This window comes from Dipodomys merriami, unplaced genomic scaffold (assembly GCF_024711535.1).
Source record: "Dipodomys merriami isolate MVZ:Mamm:240054 unplaced genomic scaffold, mDipMer1.0.p SCAF_8, whole genome shotgun sequence".
Classification (NCBI taxonomy): domain Eukaryota; kingdom Metazoa; phylum Chordata; class Mammalia; order Rodentia; family Heteromyidae; genus Dipodomys; species Dipodomys merriami.
The window spans coordinates 29519454-29542631 of NW_027206401.1; the positions used below are offsets into that span (position 1 = coordinate 29519454).

General features: G+C 34.0%; 1 protein-coding gene across 2 annotated transcripts in view; it reads right to left on the reverse strand.

Moving 5' to 3' along the window:
• Nkain2 (sodium/potassium transporting ATPase interacting 2) overlaps positions 1-23178 on the reverse strand; it is an 877560-nt gene that overhangs the window by 135443 nt on the left and 718939 nt on the right. For both annotated transcript variants that reach the window (XR_011369284.1, XM_070010131.1), the window contains exon 4: positions 17644-17844. Coding sequence is in view for 1 of the 2 variants with exons in the window: in XM_070010131.1 (XP_069866232.1) it covers positions 17644-17844 (201 nt within the window). In the remaining variant the exon portion in view is untranslated. The remainder of the gene's footprint in view (positions 1-17643; positions 17845-23178) is intronic.

The window sequence follows — 23178 nt, forward strand, 5'->3', positions numbered from 1 at the left end:
TTAATAAGTGATGAGTTTCATTTTAGAACTCATGAAAAGTATTTGATAACAGGAATTTCAAAGGAAGTGATATTGATGGTGCCTGTTTCTGTTGTTAATGCTTCTGATTGTCAGCAAAAAGTAGTAAATCTTAGGGAATGGTTTGGTTTCCTTGCTAAAAACAGCATCTCATTTCCCACTGTAGGAACTCTAGTCTATCAAAATTTACTTTTCTGATTTCTGATGCATTTTGTTCATTTGGGAGTCCCGCACTGATTCCAAGATGGTTCACCTCTGTGAGAGATAATAAATTACACATTTCTTTTAAAAAACTATCTTTAATTCAATTCAACATATTATTTTTTTCTGGTTCTGGGGCCTGGTTTCACTCTCTTGATTGGCAACTAAAATGGCTGGAGTTTTACTATTCAGCCACAGCTCCACTTACAACTTTTTGCTACCTAATTGAGTGAGCCATCAGTGGCAGGTCAACATGTCAATTTAGGAGAATTTTGCATCTTCTAACATAGCTGATGTGTTCAAATGTGACAGGTGGCTAATAGTATTCTCTATACTAAGACAACTATTACATATTAATCAATTCTAAGCAGTAGACCACTTTTTCAGGCCCATTATAATGGTCTATCTATAATTTCATTTGGGTGGAGGGAGATAAGAGATAAGTGGACATTTGAGTTAGAGGCTAAAAGTGGCTTGAAGAGAATGATGTGGAACTTGTAAAAGCAAATTTTGGCTACAGTTAACCCGAATTTTATACTTTTGGTTTTGTAAACAGAAGTCGCAACTTTTTTCAAGAGATAATTTTGTATTTTTGTGGAAAAGAAAAGAAATTGTTGACTCAAGTAGGAACATTTGGAAATTCTAAGTAAGGACTGGAAGTATGTACACAGGAGACAATGCTAATAGTTCTGACCTGGGAATGACTTAGCTATGAAACTCAGTGTTCTTGTTCAAAAATAATAAATTTCAATGACCTTTACAGTATATTCTGCATTTTGACTTTTGAAAGTACAATTTGAATGATAATAATCAGAGTAATTTCTCCCATAATATTACCTAACTATATATTTGACTCATTTCCCATTTTCCATTTACACACACACACACACACACACACACACACACTCACACACACACACACACACACACACACACACACACACACACACACACACACATATATGCTAGTGCTCTACCACTTGAGCCATAGCTCCACTTCTGGTTTTCTGTTGGTTTATTGGAGATAAGAGTCTCCTGGATTTTCCTTCTGGGGCTGGCTTTGATCCTCAGATCTCAGACTCCTGAGTAGGTATGATTACAAGCATGATCCACCAGCGCATGGCTCTCCATTTATCTTTTAATAAAAACTACAATGTGAAAGCATATTTTGATTATCATGGTTTGTTAATATGCATTGTTTATTTTATTGAGATTATTAATTAGCTGAGCTCTAATCATCATACCTGTAATGCTGGCTACTCATGAGGTTTAGATACATCAAAATATTTTAGTTTGAAGTAACCTAGCCTGGGCATAAAAAGTACTCAACACTCTATATCCAAAATAGCCAGGAAAAAGCCAGGCTGGAGGTATGACTCAATTGTAAGGCAGGAAATGTAAGGTCCTGAATTCCAAACATCACTGACAAAATAAATAAACAAATGAATAAAAATGGATTCTTATTACACTTTTAAGAGAAAAAGTAATTACTTTAAAACTAATTTATAGCTTTTCTCAGTACAGAATTATTTCTAGTGATCAAGAAATTTGTTTGGTTAAAGCTCCTAATTTTTTCTTCCAATGAGAGTGATAAGTAAAAACAAAAAGAATTTGTAAAATCTTTATCTATCTTGTAATTCCCTTGCCTATTTCCACAGATGATTTTTATATGCATATATTCAATATTTGAATTAATAAACCATACTTTGTATGTTCTTTCAGGGTAATCCATTACATAGCTAAGCACCACTAACAAGTAAAATCAAGACTAGTAGGAATTCTGACATTTATGCCAGTATGCTATGTGAGCCCTAAAGATAAATGTGAAATATTCATTCTGAAGTGAGCAATTTATTATGTGGATGCTCTGTATTGGAAGAATGCCAAGAAGCTTCAAAAAAGTATTTGGGTAGAAAGCAATTATTTGCTATTAAAAAGATAAAATTCTATTTTCTGATATGGGTTGATGATGTCTTTGAGTCTGGTCAGCTCATATAAACTGGTATAGAATCTGTGTTTCCTTTTATAAACTAGAATGACTGCATAATTTTTTTTAAGGAGAAACACATTCTATGGATAGTGAACATTATCATTGATTCATCCTTTTTTATAGCCCCATAATTAAATAAATATCAAATTTTAGCTCATAGTCCCATAATCAGTATAGAAGGAACAATTGCTTATTATCACCTTATAGAAAAGAAAATGAGACAATAGTAAGAAAAGCTTGATGGTTCAGAATAATAAATAATGATGGTGAATAATGAATAAACAATGACATTTCTTGCTTCCTTCTATATTTAAGAGCGCATGGTGGTTTCTATTATTGGATAAATCACATCTAGGCATTTTGCCGGAATTTAAGATTCCTCTATCAACACGTCTGAATCTCTAAACTCGCTTGTGAAAAATCCCACGTAGTCATACTTCCACTTATTCCAAAAAACCCTGTGTGCTTCCTTTAACACATTAGAAACAACAATAATGAATACTTATTCTGGGAGACAAATGAATATTTCCTTTTCTTTTATTCACCCCCACAAAATCTATTGAATTAGGAGTGACAGCATCCAGCTGGGGCAATGCGAAGAACCAGGTCCTCATGCCCTCATGAGACGAGACAGTCATTTACCAACAATACGCGGAATTATTCCCACTGCAAAAAATCAACAAATCCGTCAAAACACTTTTGCACCTCAAATCAAAGCAAAGGTGGTATGCCACAGCCAATAGGAAAATTCAAAGCATTTAAAAACATCTCCCAGCTATTGAATTCTCTTTGGGGAAGGAAAGAAAAGGCTGCAATTTATGATCAATATTCAGACTTTCGGGAGGTCTCTCCAAGGACTAGCTTTTGACTTGTCTGACTTGAAGCACTGACAAGAAAGGGCTCCAGATTGTGGGCCACTGCAAATTGGTTGCAGCATTTGGTTAATATCTTGAGGCATTGGAATGGCATGAACTTAGTCTCCCAAAGGTTTTTCCTTGGAAAACAGGAGAGAGAAGTGTGAGAAAACTTCCAACTTGCAGTTTTCAGGGAGAGGGAAAGAACTAGAGTTCTTTCCCAATAATTGGGTTTTGGTGGGTGAGTTCTACCCAAGGCACTGGCGTCTGTCTTCCCTGTATTGAAGTGCTGATGAGCCCTGGCATACTCCAGAAGCCTGAGGGGCTACTGAGAATTAAAGAGTGGGACAGTTGGTGGTAGTGCCAGACGACTTGCAATGCCAAGAAAATAAACAAACAGGACAAGAGAATACACTATCTTGATTAAAGCACCTGGCATATCTTTATGATTGGGAATTTAAAAGCAAGATACAAAGAAATTGGACCCACAAGAAAGGTCTGAGAAGTGCAAAAAAAAGTATAAAGACTCCATAAAATCTCTAGCGGGGCGGATGGGTGAAAAATCTTTCACTGTATAAAGTGAATGGTTTCATCATGTTCATTTTTTTTGCTATTTTTTCCAAATGTGTGAATCCCTAGGAAAAGCCATAAGGCACAGAAACAAAATAAACCTACAAATGTTTACCCCAACAAAATGATGCTCAATAGCTCAGGAAAAGGAAACATGAACATTTAAAACAAGAGACCAGCTCTGATGCTTCATGCCTAGCTACTGAGGAGGATAAGATCTGAGGATTGAGCTTTGAAGCTAGTCCAGGCAAATATGTCTGTCAACCAGCAAAAAGCCAAACTGGAATTGTGGCTGAAGTCATAGAGCTCTGACCTTGAGCAATAAAACCAAGGGAGAGTGCAAGTTTCCGAATTCAAGTCCCAACACCAACACACACACACACACACACACACACACACACACACATGCATATGAATGAAACAAATAACAAACTTTGGAACTGAAAAATACAACGAGTGAATTTAAAGGGTCACTAAGAAGCATTAACACCAAACACAAACAGGCAGAGGGATTATTGAACTTGAAGACATGTCATATGAAATAAAATGTTTCAGGTAAGGCAGTAAAAAGGAAGTAGAGTGAACCAAGGTAAAAAACATATATGAGACACCAGAGTGTCTCAAAGAACATTTAGCATACCATAAGTGCTCAAGAGAGATCAACCTTATTCTTGCTTTCATGAATTACAGAGTGCTCTGACTAAATATTCTCTTAAGTTTGAAACTAAAGTTATTTCTTTTCCTTCTTCCAGAATTGCAACCACACAGAGTTAAAAACATTGTCCGAAATTGTAAAGCAGAAACTTGATTGATTGACAAGGACTCTGAAGCAGACATAATAGAGCTTTTTTCAGAAAATGCTAGTTCAGGTTAGAAAGGTGAAAGAGATGGCCTTGGTAGGAGTCTATTTTATGCCTGATATTTCTCAAAAGCATCACCTTAAAAGAAGGCAAAGATATTGGAGGCAACTTGGCTTCCTAGCTCACAGGATTTGATTTCCTTTATTAGCTGGAGACATGAATCATTGCAGACTTGTGTTTCTTTCATTTCACTTCTATGAGTCTTACAGCAATATCTATAAGTAAAATGAAAGGGTTTTAATGAAGCACAAAGTTTACTTTTCTCCTTCAGATAAGGGTCCAACCGGGCTCTAGTGGTTAACCTCTGTAATCCTTATTAAGGATTGTGGTTTGAAGAGAGCCCAAGCAAGAAAATCTGTGAAACTCACATTTTCAGTTAACCAAAAAATAGCTGAAAATAGAGTGATGTCTCAAATGGTAGAACATCAGCACTGAGCAAAAATGTTTAGAGACAGAACTCAGGACCTGAGTTCAAGCTCCAGAACTGGTACACACACACACACACACACACACACACACACACACACACCACACACACACACACACACACACACACACACAAAACAGCAACAACAACATCAACAACATAGAAATCTAGAATAAGAGTTAATAATAGCAGTCTAGGGGCTGGAAAGGTGGCTCAGGGGTATAGTACTTGTCTTGCATGTATGAGTCCCTAGGTTCGATTCCTTAGCACCACATAAACACAAAAACCTGGAAGTGGTGCTGTGGCCCAAGTGGTAGAGTGTTAGCCTTGAGCTAAAGAGCCGAAAGACAGTGTCAGGCCCAGAGTTCAAGCCCCACAACTGACAAAAAAAGAATAGCAGTCTAATGCACTCTATAAAAATTTAGAAAATATAACTATATTTAAAAAATATAGTTGTTAAAAATCCCCACAAAATTACTGTATAGTATTTATATTAGTATTTAACATTAAAACTAACTGTACCTTTCTGTACTTCAATGACCTCAATTTATAACTAACTGGATTGTCTCCAGAGTCATCTATAATTTAATTATATTTATCCAAGTTCACCTAGAAGAACTTAAAATGAAATGGGGACTTTGGTTTCTGAGGCTGGAATCAATAGCCATTAAGAGAATGAGGGGATTTTTAAATCTAGGGGGGAAAAACCCAGGTGCTTAAAATATTCCTCCTCCCAGCCTCCAAATTCTATCTACTCAGACACAATAGATATGGTAGAAGTTTTATCATGATGGATTGCACAACTTTTATGCCTGGGAAGGTACAAGTTAGTACAAGAACAGACTGTCAATTAGAATAAGAGTTAAAAGTCCAGCTTTTAGAGTAATTCATACTTCTGTGGCATATTTAGAGAGGCATACAGATCCTAGAGAATACAGAAATAGATGAAAGCTATGGATAGAAGAAAATCCTGTGCAAGCCAAGTGTATGAGTTTTTCTAACCATGTCATTGGCATCATGTAAATACCAGACATCACTTTTTATACCATTTAGACATAGCAGATGTTGGCATTTAAGCATGGGTTTTTATGAGAGAAAATTGCCCTTGAATGAGAAAGGAAGCTTACTAGTAGAGAAAAATAACTTTCCCAGTTAACAGTCATAACCCCAATAATAGAATTGTTTTCAAGCAGAGGTTGCAGGGTAGGAAAAGAAGAGAGATATAATGATACCTCAATTCCAATCTAAAAAGGAAAGAAAATCAGCTTCAGTTTAAATTGCAATGTGTGGGTTGTATACATAGAACCTCTCCTCCTTCTCTTCTCAAACCTCAGGCTTCATGTTAAATGGGACAAATCACATCCTTCGTAGTTCTGCTCTGCTTGGTACAGCTGCTTGCTGCAGGTGGTACCCTAAAAATATATTGTTTGTTTAGTTTTCAATATAGCAGTCTGCAGACTACAGTGGTACCATAGTACCTAAAAGTGCAACTGCTGCCTTCCCATCCTGTCCATGAAACACATGATGAAAGACCATGACCTCTGCCAAACCTAGTATGAAAAGATCCAAATAAGAGGCACAGGTAGTGCTTGATGCTCAGCTTCTGAGAAATTTCATTTTCTTTGGATACAGGAAGCAAAGCTGACAAGCAGACTGTCATCAGAGCTTCTAACTAACTGCTTTTGTGTGAAGAATAATTGTGCTGCTTTGGAGATTAACATCTGTAAGAATATGGGATACAAAGGAAAAAATCAATAATGTGTCACAGAAAGAAAATAAAAGACTATAATCACAGGCAAATATTCATAGAAATATGTTTAAATGTAGCTTTTAATGATTCCACATTTATAACTTATATGATCTAATATTTTCTATGATGTTGGCAGAGCTCTCAGAGTTAATTCTGCTTACCTTGCTGATGTTGAGCACAACAGAAACATTTGTATGTAAAATCATGCTATAAACTCTGGTAAAAATACTGTTCTATGAAAGTAATATTATTTATTAATGTTATTCTAGACTCTGCTTGAAAGAATAGAAAATTTATCCAAATTAATCAGTACGGGAGGAAGGCTGATGTCAATGATTCATGACAATCAACTTTTGGCAAGCATTGGTCACTGTAAAAGTCTTACTTAACCTCAGTGGGATTCTGATAAATAGGTTCTATAATCTAATGGATAGATAAGGAAAACTTAAAACCAAGATGGTTTTCTAAAGGTGCTTTGAAAAACATTGACATCTAACAAGCAAATGACTAATGCCTCTCTAAAATTTAGTAGTATACAAATATATTCGTTATCAACATGGGAGGAAAGATAGCAAAGTGGAAAGATAAGAAGATGTTATAATTCTAAAGAAATGGTGATGATGTTGTTGAATATGAGAAAAGGAAGGTGGAGAATGATAAGACTCTGAAAGACAATAAGAGAAATTAGAGAACAGGAAGAGGGAAGTAAGAAGAATTAGATAGAATGTCTTACTTTTGATGATATGACCTAGATTTACCAACTACTGACTTGCTTATACCCTGTCAAATTCCAGATATGCCCTCAGGCAGAGTTAGCTGCCTTTACTATTCTCTTACCTGTAATCTTCCACTTCTATATACTCAGTCCTCACTATAGCCAGATCTTAGCTCAAAAATCAACTATCCAATCAGGTAGTGGTGGCTTATGCCTATAATCCTAACTACTCAGGAGGCTGAGATCTGAGAGTCCTGGTTTGAAGAAAGCTAGGCAAAAAAGATTATGAGACTGTTATCACTAATTAGCCACCAGAAAACTGGAAGTGGAGCTATGGTTCATAGTGATAGAGTGCTGGTTAATCAGTGCCAAGGTCCTGAGTTTAAGCTATATGTCCACCAACAACAACAAAAATCACATACCCAAGTGGCATTCTTTGGTTGATCCTTCTACTTTATCTTGCTTCATTCACTTGAAAAGCACTTATAAATATTGGTGTATTGAAAGTAAGAATAAGAGACAATTTACACATAATCCTTTGATGAAGTTAATGGATTTATGGAAAACAAGATAGATAAAATGAAGGTGAATGACCAGAAGATACTGGGCAGTATAAAGAAAAAAAAGCAATTTAAGTTTATGATTTTGGTAATAATAATCTGAGAAAATTTAAGAGGTGATATTATTGAGAATCCATAAAGTAGAATATAGCAACTCAACTATGTCAGGATATAATAGCAGACAGAAATTCAATATACCCTTGGATCCAGAACATTCTTGAATTCAGTCCATGATTTTAGAAATTTTTCATTGGCATTAACTCAAACGATCATGTGATAACATCATTTAGTATAATAAAAAATATTCCCATAAGTTAGCTGAAGAATTCATGTGATAAAACTGTGTGTGAAGTGTGGTTTAAGTTGTTGGGATCATTGCTTGAGAGAGTTTAAGAAAACATGGTAGTTGAAATGAATGCAGAAAAACGCAAATAGTATAGTCAAGATAAATGTAGTATAGTGCTGTGAGGAGAGGAATGAAAGAGAAGAATGAGGACTATCAATAATATACCCTGTTTTGAAAAGAATAAGTGGGTTGAGAATATAATTTGTAATCCTACTCATAACTGATAAAAAAAACAAAAGGTACAGAAAGAACATCACAGATAGCTTTTTTCTACTATGTAAGCATTACTTAGCTTAAGTATGTTTGCTCATATTTTTGTTCCTTTTCACTCAAGTATAACATGCTAAACAATAAATTATCCCTCCCATTATAGCTGACAGTATAAGTAATGTTTATATCTTTCCTTTTGAGATTTCTCTGCTCATATTTTAAAATGTAAACATATCCATACTACTATTATTCCTTTTTTTGCTAGAATTTTTTTATTGTGAAAATACTGTACAAAGGGGTTACAATTGCATGGGCAAGATAATGAGTACATTCCTTATCAAGCATTGTAGCCTCCTCCTTTGTTTCTTTCACTGTATTTAGGAGTTCCAGTGAGAAGGAAATAACCACCAAGGAATTATGCCTTTAGAATGTTGGATCACGGTAATTGATCATAAGTAGAAAAGTATTCTAAAAGACAATGATACTATCCATAACATACAGTGGTAAAGAATGCAATTTTATATTTAAGGCCAACAACTTACAACATTTTTCATAAAGTACTTTGTTTTAGTACATTTTAATACATTGTACTTATTTCTGAAATAATGTGTGATCCAATATAATTTACTTTTTCTTAGATGATTTTATGGTTAATAAACTAAATGTAAGAAATGGGACCATAGGTGGCTCATTTCCACAATACTCTCTACAGCTAATTTCAGCTTACATCTTCTATTACTATGAAAGTACATGAAATTTTTCTCCTCCATTAGAAAGAATGATATAGTATCATTTATAAAGAAGTGAAAGACCTAGAAAAAATTATGGAAGTCAGGCCCAGAGAAACAAAGGACGCATGTTTCCCCTTACATGGGAAGCTAAATTGATAAAATATTTTTATTATCTTAAAGTGGTGTTCAAAGAAGTTGCCACTCAACAAAGCGGTTTTTTGAACGCAGTATATCATGATCATTGCCACCCTCTCCCCAACATACTCCTTCTTTCGCTTTTCTTAATCTTGTAGGATGTGTTGATATTTTCTGTCATTTAGCAAATGAATTTTTGACTACATTTCCTCTCTCCCAATAAATTAGGTTTAGCTTATAAATCTTTAAGTACATATGATGTGTGGTGTGCCAGTGTATTCAAATACTTTAACTGAGGTATCAAAGGATACCTCAAATAGTGTAATTCCTTACAAAAGCAAAGTTCAATGAAATAAACACCAGCAAATGGATACCTGAAAGGAGTGGAGTAGGGTCCAGGAGAAAGCAGTTGGCAAATAAAGAGGCAAAGAGAAGGAGAATGAAGTCCAGGATTCAGTTTATATCCTACAAAATTAAGACCAGTGTGGGAAGAAGTGGATTAGGAGAGTGGGAAGGTTGACATTGATCAAGTTGCATTGTATTCATAACTGCTTTATTAAATGGCAAGCCCTTTGTCCAAATACTTAAAGTAACAATTTTTGAAAGGAGACCTAATTATCAGTGATTGGATGCAGTCTATAATCCTTGCTGCCCTGTTAAATATATTGCTATTTTTATCCTGTGATGTTTCCACATATATCTACAGATATTGTGATGTGCTTACTTGTTAAGGAAGGCCTTCAAACATCACATAGAGGAGTAGATATTGCATGCTGATGATAATGGTTGAAAAGGGATTTGTGGACTAGTGGTGCAGAAGACTAAATAGTATTACACTGGCTTTAGGAATCACAGTACTATCTGGGGAGTAAGTAAACTTTGTAGAATTTAGTTCATTTTTTCACATCACTGAGTTAGCCTGAAAGATTATCATATTCTCAAAGAGCAGGGGAAGAAACTGAGCTAAAGAGAAAATAAATAACACTACCTTTATTGTCTCTCAAGGCAGCTTCTTTAACATTACCTCATCTAGTTCATAATTACAAAATAGTTTATTATACAACTGGGTATAAAATGTAAGGATTGTTATTCCCAGACTGTGAATATTTTTACCTTATAGTTCTGAATTTGCATGTAGGGAATAGAAGAGAATATTAAAAGCAAAATTCCCCAACAAAACCCTTACATTTAATTTAACTTCAGAGGCTGTTTAAATTCTTGCACTCTGACCAGTCATGTGTACACAGAATTACTCACCATTTTACAAGGGCACTCTTCAGTAGTAAAGCAAAATAAAATAAGAAAGTAAATATCTAATTGCTTGATCATTTCTTTTAGTCAATACTTGATTGTCATTATAGAAGAGATGTGGGGCATTACACACTACAAAGATATTGCTCAAATGAGTTTACTATTATCATAGGATTAGAAAATAAAATCGAAGTTATACTTGTGCTTATTTCAGAAGTAACACTCTGTGTTTTACTATTCAGTAACAATATTTCCTACTATAGATCCAGTGGAAGAAATTATTCTGTAGAATTTTGCTTATTATATACAGGTATACATATACATATGTGTATATATTTCCATATATACAAAACACACTGTATTCATATAGATAGATAAGTATATAGATAGATAGATAGAGATAAATAGATCACTCAATTGAACAAAGAAACCTTTTACTGAGATTTTATTTCCTATTCCCTAATTCAATAACATTTGTGAATCGCTCTGTTTAAATGAATTAATTCTCTTTCCTATATTTTTGAATATTTATACACACTATCTAAATGTTACATAAAGATACTTCATATTTATTTAATTTAGGTTTACTTAAAACAAGAAGTGTTTTAAGTGTAGCTATCTGAGACAGAGACACAGGATGCATGTTTTCTCTCATATATGGATATTAGAGCTAATTTATAGATATGCAAGTAAATACGTACAAGGCTGCATACATGTATTTATGCATGTATTAACTGAGGTATGGTTTACACAAGGAAGAATTCACATGTTATGTTATAACTGCTTAGGAAATCTAACTCACAATCCAACAAAGTGAATCCGTGGTGTCTGTGATGTGAGGGGGTGAAGTGAAGGAGAGGGTGGTAAACACATGAAGAGAAGAAGGGCAGGGGAGAATGCAGTCATAATATTCCATGTGTACCTATGAGACTAGGAAAATAAAAAAGGGAGAGAGGTTGGGTTTCCAGGGATGGGGCAGAACGATGAAAGGAGTGACATTCAAGATGCATTGCATAAACTGACATGCTCAATGGTGACCTCTTTGTGAAACTACCTAACAAAAATAACAATATAATAATAACAATAAATAAAATGAGAAGAGTTATATATTATATCTATCTATCTATCTATCTATCTATCTATCTATCTATCTATCTATCTATCTATCTATCTATCTATCTATCCATCTATCTATCTATCTATCTCTCTCTCTATCTCTCTCTCTCTCTATCTATCTATCTATCTATCTATCATCTATCTATCATCTAGCTCAACTGAGCCATGTATTGAAGTTGCTGAAACTTTAAACATTATGGGAGCTGGGAAGAAACAATGTTTTTCCACTGCCAGTTCTATATTCAAGCAGTATTTTTGTTTTCCTCTAAGACGAATACTGTGGTGTGGTGTGGTAGTGAACTAAGAGTCTGCCTACTCAGTTTTCAGTTCCAGATTCACAGCACTAGCTATTTAGGGTGGAAATATAGTGCCTATGTATAGGTCCATGGTGCTTATAGCATAGTTCCACAAATTCATTATTTAGTAATGGGCTTGACCTTGCCATCCTGGAGGGGAAATGAATCTTAAAGCTTAGAAAAAAAATCATTGATTCCATTTTGGTTTTAGAGTCTCCTTCCCTGGCTAGATTCAATGTGTTTTGGAGCAACTCAGGACACTAAAGGGATCAATACAAAAGGGAAAGAAAAAGCATTATCATTATGGGTGAAAAATTTGAAAACCACACTAAAGTAAAGCCTTCCTTCAGGCCTAAGGAAAAAAAATTTCCAGAAGTATGTCTTCTGATGGTAACTTCTAAAATCCAAGTGGGAATTTGTTATCCATTCAGCAATGAAAATCACTTCTTTAGACAAAATGCCCATTTCTGCTCCCCTATGTTACTAAAAGAATTAAACAAAAACAAACTTAAAAAATATATATATGTGAAACTGATGCTATATATTTTTATCATCAGTGTAATTTTTGATATATTTTAATTGTGCAAAGATATTTCATTATGTTATTTTATATGTATGCAAAACAGTGTAATAGAATTTGTAATGAAATAATATAATGCCTACATCATTGCTTATTTTACACACCTTAGCTAGTTTAGGGTCTTTTGTACTTTCAAGTGAATGTTACAAATGATTTTATCATATCTGTAAAGAATGACATTGGGATTTGATGAGAACTGCATTAAATCTGAAGGTTGATTTTGGTAGTACAGCCATTAAAAATAATTTGGCTAATCTATGTGTATAGATGTCTTTCCATAGAGACCACTTACCTCCCTAAGTAGGTTTATTTTTGCTTTTTTTCTGTTGTTTTGGTTATCACTGTTTCTTTCTCAGTGTGCAATTGATTGATATATAAAAATGACTTATTTTTATGGTTCATTTTGTATTCTGCTACTTTGATGAAAGTGTTGATCCAACCTAAGAGGTGGTGGAGTCTTTAGGATATTTTAAATATAGGATCATAACATCTTCAAATAGGGATAATTTAAAATCTTCCTCTCTATGAATCACTTTGTCTTTTCTTTCTTTCTCTGGCTAGCTAATATTTAAATCACTATATAGAAGAAGAGTGGAAGGATGGAACACTTTTGTCTTGCTCCTAACTTTAGGGAAATGTTTCAGGTTTTCCTTTTTCCATCCATTTAGAACAATGTCGGTTATATATTTACCACATGTAGCTTTTTATTATTTTGAAGATAACCATAATCCTCTTTTGCTTCTTTAAGGTTTCTATCATGAATGAATGTTCTGTTTTTTCCAAAGAACAATATCAATAACTTAAAAATAAATGGATAAGTCATTTTCACCATGAAACCAATGAACAAAATCATTCTTTTCCTTAAAAAGCCTGTCTCAATTTTTCCATTTAAACAAGTGTAAAACAGACATCTCCATGGCAACTGTATTTACTTTGACTATTGCAGAGGGTGAATATTAGATAATAAAATTTCCCATTCATCTCTTTAAAATGCCACAAGCTTACCACATACATTTCATCCTTAAATTCTTAATAGCAATACCCTAGGTGATGTGAAAAGCAGGATCTCAATCTTCAATAACACAATCATTGTAAATAAGTGTTTCAAATATAAGGAGACTTCAGTGTAAGAACAATATAATTAATGAGGTCAGTTAAACATACACATCACACACAGTCATAATATCCAAAGGAATACCCACAAGTTCAAATCAACTTGAATTGATTTAGGGGTTCCAAATTTGTAAAATTCCTTCATTGGTGATATTTCCAGGCAAGTCTTAGCCAGATAAATGGCAAATACAAATTGTTAAACAGGAACCATTGGAGCATCTGAAAGCATACACTTTATTTACAGAATTAAAAAAAATTCTATGTTGAATAATGATTTTAGGAAGTACAGTGTTTTATTGTTTTCTAAGTAGAAAATAGATACAAAAAGACAAACTGGACAACTAGCTATGAGCTTTGTATTGAATACTGGAACCTTTTCAGCCTTCTATGACTTCCTTTCTAATTTCTATATGGTTTCTAAATTGCTTCTAATGGCTGTGGGAAACAGTAAGTTTATTTACATTTTTAGCAATATCGTCTGCTAGCAATATCCTCAGCCAACATGCCACGAATTCAAAAGGGTATTGGAAGTAAAAGAAGATACAGGAAAGAAAGATAAGAAAAACCCAGTATTTTGGTTGGAAAGGTTTACATTAAATTTAGAAATATTGATTCTAGGGATGTGGCTAGCACATGGAAAGAGGAAGGGCTTAGTTTTCCAATGAACTATTTGGAATTTGAACAGGTATTTCACCACTACAATTACTTATTGAATAGATGTTTTACCTTATTTTATTTTTACGTATTTGTGTATGGTTGTTTGCAAAAATAATCTTTTTTTTTCTTTCTGCTGCTTAGAATAAGTGAAGTATAACTTATGTGAATATAATATGTCCACTTCACCCACCTATGGATGAAAACACAGTTAAAATTGCAGCATTTATTGCCACTGACTGACAAACTCTGTGTCAAAGGCATCTGAGACTTCAGGCATCCATTAACAAATTATAAATCTCTCAGAACACACTGAAGACTATTTCCCATTTAGGAGAGATTTCCATTGTTCCTTGGGAATTAACTGCATGTCTTAAGAAGGGCTTTTAACTTGTTCAGATGTCCTCACAGGTTTGTTCCACAGCCAAAAGATGGAAATCAGGTGAACCTATTTTCTAATTCATGCAGGTCTAGTCAAACATTGTTTAGGAAAATCCGATTAATTCTTTTGTAATGTGAATAACAAAATCTCCCTGGTTGGTCTCCTTGTTACTCTCCCCACACACATTTGATCTATATTACAAATAGGACTTTCTAACATCTTCGGTATTATTAAACAGTGCATACTTCTATTCCTCTTGAATGCAGCATCTGATACTATCTGAAGAAGGAGCTGCTATGGAAGCAGGAAAGCTGAAAACCTTGTGCCTGGCTCATCCTTATGGCGCCCTGACAGACTTTCTTGCACAGTTGGACGCAGTGTGATGAATAGCCCCTCTTTCCAATTATATGGATATTATACTTGTCTTCCTTTCTATGTAGAGGACAGGTATCTATGTATGTCTGATGCAAATGTGGGCTTTATGAATGCTAATTCCAAAATCAGCCAGATTGACAGAAAACTGAAAAACAGGGTGATAGGCATCCCAGGGGTCAGGGATCTGTGAATGAAAGGCTGAGTTAGGGGACAGAGAAAGAGCTGGAGAGATTTGGAGTTAATCAAGAACAATAGCTAGATGAACAGATCTGGGCCAGAGATCCTGGAAGGGAAGGCAGTTTTAAAAGTTTTAATAAAAACAATAAGGGTAAGACTTTAGCTGACTTATACACAAAGATGGATAAAACTAAGAAGCCTGGATTGTACCCCAAACTGTGTCAACTGTATTCTCTGCCTATCACTTTCCTCCAAGTGTACCTATTTGCATCTGATCTGTGCCTTATAGAACATTGCTCTAATGTTTTTTGGGTGTTTTGTTTTGTTTAGTTTTTACAGTGATATTTTTTTTTCTTTTTCTTTTTTGGATATCTACAGGGGACAAGCCCTCAGGCGATCATTAGAGAGAACGGAATTTCTACTAGACTGCTGGGGAGATGAGGTGGATAACTCACAAAGGGAACATCACTCATTGTTTCATAATTAGAGCAGAAGTGATGGAATGATTGCAGAAAAGAAAGGTCTTTAAAGCACTTCCAATAACCAGGCAGAGCAAGAAAATGTCCTCTGGGGCTTGAATTGTAAAACTCTAGTTAAGAGCTACTAAATTTTTTGTATAGCAGCTACTTTAAGCCCCAGGTTGAGTAGACAATAAGCCCAAAGGAAGAAAGTATGTTGAAACTTCTCTAAGAACTGGCTTAGGTATTCAGGTGTTAACTTATTTTCAGGTGTTTGAAGGTGGTTGAAGGTGGTTGAAGGATTTCTATATTTCCCTGAGTCCAGTGTTAGAAGTGAAGGCAATGGTGTGATCTAGCATTCCTATCTGCTCTTGGGGACTCTCTATCCATCTTCCTTGCATTCTAGCTATTTTGTCTTTGTAGACTGCTTTTATTTATGCAAATGTTTTTCTGCAGTATGTCAGTTGAAGTATATGCCTCCATGTCCAAAATTTTTGTGTTCCAAAATTCTATGCAGTGTTAGTCTGTGAATATAATTGAACATAAATTCAACTAATGTTAAAATAGTCATATGTAGTCATCGATTCACAAAAAATGATATGTTTACTTGAAACCAGTGAAAATTTGCCAACATGTATATAAAGTTATATACAGTGAACAAAATATGTGGGGGGTACAAACTAGGAAAATGTTGCTTTAGACCCATCTGAAATAATCAATTTTAACAATCTCATAATTCTAGAAATATTTCACTATTCCCATAAGAGATCAAGTACATTTTAAGTGGATTTTTAAAAGCAAAATAACTACTTCCATGCCATTGAATCTACAATCTTTATTTCAAGTTAAAAACATTAGAATTTACAACTACCGCAGATGTTGTTCACTTAAAGAAGTTCTAGAGATGAGCATATTAAAGGAAGATTACTTAGGACTTTGGTGTCTAGAGGAATTACATGTAAATTGATTTCATCTTATTAATTTAAATCTATTATTTCCTGATATTCAATCAGCATTAGCCACAAAGGAATTAAGTGAAGAGGCAAAAAGCAACTTTTACTTATACAGATTCTTTCTAACATCTTAAGACCATGTTCCTCAATTGTAGTTCTACATGAAATCTAAGAAAAGAATATGATTCTAGTATGAATAATAAATACATGGATTTGTATATAACAAAGATGTTTGAATTCTGTGTATCTCAGTATTCTGCAATAAAGGTTTTTAAGGTACGTATGTTTTTGTTCCATATCCTTTTATTCTAATGCAATGTAAACTAATTTTATATAGCATAAGTTATGTTATATAAATTTGTTATTCATAACCTACTGCTACTAACAGAAGGGTTCTTTATTAGTATGATGTTGTAAAATATAGAGACACTAAAGCCTACAAGTAAGATTTACTGGAAAGTTGAATTGCTCTAAAAAAGGAGAAGGAATAAAATATGATTCATGGAACTCATGGGAAATCTAGGAAGAAGGGGAAAAAAAGAAAGGGAAAATGGAGAATAGAAATCTACATCCTGGCAATTTAGTTGTAAAACATCAAGAAAGAAAATACTTCTGGAAATCTTACGTATTCAGGCATGTAGAGTAGGTTAGTTGTAAAACCCTCTGATCTTCCCTCTGGAATCTTTGGAAAAGTCTAGCAAAAGTCAAATGATGCAATCTTTGGTTGATTTTCAATGGCGACTTTTGGTCCGTGGATGGTTTTGTTTAACTTGAGAAATTCCCATTAAAACTGACATTAGTTAGGAAAAAAATTAACAAGATTGCATGTTACCCCAAGATTCCACTTTTGTGCATTGAGTTTACCTAAAAGTAAAATGATTCGAGAAGCACTAGAAGGAGCGGTTAGCTATCAACACTTACTGCGAGGACAATCTGGAGGGAACTATGAACCACTTCTATGTACTGGTACTCCAGAAAACACCCTGAGACCGTGATGTAGCGATGATCTTCTGGGGCCCAATCTGGGGCCGGCGTCACTGATGTCACTTTACATCCTGGTCCATTCTCCATCCACCATGATCGGTGCATTGAAATATTAAAAGTCAGAATAAGGTCTGTTTCCTGCAAGAAGGCAATTTATAAAGATGAGTATTAATTTATAAATGTTAGCTTATTTGGAACTGACTTGCATTTTTTTATTTGAAAATGTGTCTTTCCTTCTTTTTCCACAATGAATGCTATTGGCAATAAAATAATTATATGTCAATATAACCTAATTCTGAATCCATGAGGATTCAAGTTACTTTATTATTCAAATTACTTTATTAAAAATTACTAATGATTTACATTAGCTATAATATTCAAAAACCACTTTTTAAAACACAGGTATTATAAAGGGAATGATTTAAACAGAACCACCAAGAAAAATTCTTCTATATTTGCTACACTTTTTCTCTTCATCAGAAGTGAAGAGGTACTTTTCACAATTTAGATCTCAAAGAAGTATTCCATTGCCAACATTTAACATAATGTGGAGGCAGATTCCAAATTTTATAAAGCCTTTATACAATGGCTTTCAATTCAACTACTTAAGGATAATTGCAAAAATATCATGTAAGGTACCAATAAAAACATAAAATAAAAATAAAAATTTGCAAACCACAAAAAAGACCTTTGTGTAATATAACACAATAATACTCAATTTTCTCTTTCTCCTACAGCCACCCCGCTATCCATGGTGAATTGGTTCCAGGACCTTTAGTCTGTGCAAGTACAAGAATTCAATGATATGCCAGGAGTTAATAGCTCATGACTGTAACTTCTAGTTTCTTATGAGTTTCAGATCTGAGGATCATGGTTCAAAGCCAGCCAAGACAGGAAAGTATGCAAGATTCTTATCTCCAATTAACCACCAAAAAGCTGGAAGTGGAGCTATGGCTCAAATAATGCTAGCTTTGAGCAAATAAATCTCAGGGAAAGAGTCCAGGCTCTGAGTTCATGCCTCAGGATCAGCAAATAAATAAATAAATAATAAATAATCAAAGAGATTCAAGGCCCATATGTAATGCCACTTGTTTACAAAAAGAACATAGATCCTGTGAGTATAGAATGCAACAGTCATGTCAACTTCTACAATAACACTTAGGCTACTTTTGGCAGCAAATTTGGGTAGCAAATTCTTACAAGATAGAAATAATAAGTCACAAATTTTTTAGAAGAAGTTCACTATGATTGGTGGTCCCCTATGATAAATGGAATGTAAAGTGAATGTTCTGTAATCAGAGAACTTACAATGACATATACAAACAAGAAACTATCAATAGTACATGGGAAACATTGATGTCCAGAAAAAGAATGGTTAAAGAATATGTGTTTAACATTATTCTATTACCTGACAAGTTATGAGAAAAGACAGAGGGGAGGTTTGTATTTCAGTCTCAGAACAGTGGTGGCCATGTGATAGTTGGAGCCAGGACAATAGAAGCCAAGACTAGTCTGGGCAAAAAGTTAAGACCTTATCTTGAAAACCAGTCAAAGCAAAAAAGAGTGGGGAGTGGGGTTAAAGTTCAAATGTCAGATGCTTTTATAATAAGCATAAGGCCCTGAGTTCTAATCTCTATACTATACTGAAAAACAAATAAGTAATAGCACATAACCCTAAAGATAATCTTTGTTTTTCTAATGTGAACTTAAGAGGAATGAACCATCATAGTTTTTATATAAACTGTAATATATAGGATATCTTTGATTCTTTCCCCCAAAATGTCATGGATACTGGCAAGTTTAATAGAGCTGTCTTTGATTCTTTTTTATATAACTTTTTTGTCTCTTTGTAGGGATGCTGTTAAGTAGTTTAGACTCAGGGGGACTAAGAAGTTGAGAAATGATGTTCTTTTAGTTCTGAAAGCAAAAATCTGAGCTCAAGGTATAAGCAGGATGGGAGCAAGGATCTGTTCATGCATAGGATTGTATTTCCATTCTTTGGCTCATAGAAGCATTGTTCCTCTGCCTTTGTTTATCGTGAAAGCCTACCATTTTCTCCCAGTTAATAAGAAAATCAATCATATTGACCTACAGCTTTCTCTAATGACTTTACCTTAACTACTTACATCTGGATGATCCTACTATTTACAAATAAAGACACATTCTAAAATACTTGGAATCAGAGTTTCGATATGTAGCTTTGAAAGGCAAAATTAAACCGATAACACAAACATTTAATTTCTAAGGATTATTTCAGCATTTTTGTTGGGATGCTAAATAGTATGTTTTATTACTTCTTGTTTTCTATATTAACTATTATTGATTTCTTATTAATACTATAGCTTAAAAACAGCACTTATTTCCCACTAACCTAACAATAAAATTAGAATTATTTATCCATAATTTCTTTCCATGTTTAAATACCTAATAAGGTACTTATGAAAGGCATTCATTCCTATTTGTTTGGAACTGCTTCCTAGTGTACTTACTTACATTTTACAAATACTATATTCATATTGATATTATTCATTTATCATTTAAGTATTATGTAATTTTTCACTATGGAAAATGTAGTAAATTACAATTCTTAGATTGTATACATTTTCCCCATTCCTTGCCATTTTACATAATTTTCTCTGAAATTTGGTTATATCAATATTATAAAATTTATTACTATATAAATATTTTCACGGCCGAACTGAGTTGTGAATTATGAGAGCAATTTCTTGTGGAACTTTTTTCCTCCAGGAGTTAATAATATTTTCCCCATAAAATGCTGTGTTTTTTTTTAAGAGCACTTTGAGGTTTAGAGCAAAACTGAGCAGAAAGTACTCCTCTGGTTTCATATGTATAACCTCTCCACTACAACACTCCACACTAAAATGTCAGATTTTGGACAGCTGATGTGTCTAATTGAATCATATTATCATCCACAGTCCATAGTTTGCATTAGTTTTTAGTGTCGGTGTGTTTTCTACGGGTATGCAAAGGTATCATAACATGAACCTGTCATTATAGAATTGTTCTGGATCATTTTATTACATTAAAAATTCACTGTGTCCCTCTCATCCCCCAACCCTTGATCACTGGAAGTATGATCCTCTTGCTATCTCATGATTTTACCCTTTGAAGTGTTTTGAATGGTTGGAATCATACACTATTTAGTCTTTTCTCTCGGATGTTATGCATTTAGGTTTCCTCAACATATTTTCATGGCTTAATAGCTAATTTCTTTCTAGCATGAAATAATATTTCATTGTCTAGATCAATTGAAGTTAATAAATCCATTCATCGGCTGAAAGACATTTTGCTTGCCTTCAGGTTTTAGAAATTATGAACATACCTGTGTAGGATTTATATGGATATAATTTTTCAAGTCATTTGGGATAGCAACAAGGACTGCAAATGCTTGATTGTGTGGTATGTATATGTTTGGCTTTATAAAAGCATTACCAAATTATCTTCTAAGTCACTATAAGAATTTGCAGTGGATTAACTAGTATATGTCTAGGACAAGCAGAATAGGTCACACGCTATGTACATATGACCATATAAGATGATGCCAAGTGAAATGAACCCCAAGATAGGGACACAAGAGGTTTTGTCTTTGCCTCTGTTGTTTTTAATGTATTAAGTGATTTTTTGTCTCTTTTGTATGCTCTTCCTCCGTGGTATAATCGCTGTTTTCACTACATTTGATTCTGGTGCCCTACATCTTTTATATATATATATATATATATATATATATATATATATATATATATATATATATATCTTTTTCTAATTTGGGGAGGGGAAGAGAAATAACAAAATGCTGAAAGAAGGATACAGGTTAACCCATTGTGACGATGAGATGTACAAAACACTATGTTGAAAACTAACTTTACGACTTGGGGGGGGTAGGGATTGAGGAGGTAGGAAGTAAGGGATGGTAGGGGGAAAAAGGAGGATGTAACAATGCTCCATAGGAAATGTACATATTACCTTACACATGTAACTATAACCCCTTTGTATAGTATCTTTACAATAAAAATATATATGAATTTGCAGTGGAATGTCTTTCATTCCATAGTCTTGTCAACATTTTATGTTTTCATTTTCTAGTTTTTTTATTATGCAGACTACCTTCTTCACTGCTTTATGAAAGATGAAAGATTTGAAATTTAGGTGATATTTTAAATCTAATGTATTTTGTTTATACTTTTTCATTAATTGATATTTTTGTTAGGTATACGCTTCTTGGTTAAAGGTGTAAAGGTATAGTCATTTCTTATAGTTTTATTTTCTTTTCTTCTAGTTTCATTTTTGTTATTGTTGCTGGTTGTGGGGCTTTCATTCTGGGCCTGTGTGCTGTCCCTGAGCTCTTCAGCTCAAAGGCAAGTGCTCTACCATGTGAGCCAAAGCACCACTTCCTGTGTCCTGGTGGTATATTTGGCGATGAGTCTCACGGACTTTCCTACCTGGGCTGGCTTTGAACCGCGATCCTCAGATCTCAGTCTCCGGAGTAGCTAGGACTACAGGTATGCATCACCAGAGCCAAGCTCTAGTTTCAATTTTTATATTTTAAAGTTTTATATCAAACTTTAGAAAGCATTTCTTAAGGATTTGTAATTTGTTTAGAAAGTAAAAGAAATCCATTGTAGTTTAGCACAGTATTTGGTACTGTTCACATAGATCTAAATATATAGTTGTATCATGGAATTTCTTTTGAACTACAAATCCTCAAAAATAAGAACTGAGATAAAGGATTAGCAAATTTAAATCATTGCAAAAGTCCAAGCTATTTTACTCCATTTAATTTTGAAGCTGACAAATGTTATTAGTTTGAGCTCAACACTGATATTTGCAATGGTTTGGATATTAAATTAAAAGGCTCATATGTTAAAGATTTAGCCCAATAGTGCTATTGGGAGGTAGTTAAAGCAAGAAAGGGGGTCTTCATGGGAGTTCTGAAGAACTTTGGATAGCACAAAATAGAGTAGACTCATAAGCCAGGTATTTTACATGTTAGGTATGCTCATAGAAAAAACAAATAAAAATAATTCAGAATTACAAGACACCAATGCTTCTAAACAAAAGTTTCATGCCTGTATGTGCAGCTCTAGGGTCATAACAAAAATCTTTGTGTCAATATATTTACTCATTTCTCTTAAGTCTTCAAAAATTTCAGAATAAAAGAAACTAATACTGGTTATGTCATTTTTCAGAATAACAGCTTCTGATGCATTGCACAAGCTGTTATTAGCACTAAAATCTGTTTCAGGCAAGTTCTATATGTGTTCCGGTCAAGAAGCCTGATTGCTCAACAGTTAATAAGAATTTGATTAAACACATGTTGACAGGTAAATAGGAAAATGATACTCATGGTATTTCAAATTTCAATAGTAACTTAAAATTTGCTCTCACAAGCATATAACATTTGCAAAAGATCATGACTGTTATGCTAGCAAGAAATGGAGAGTGTTTTGTTGT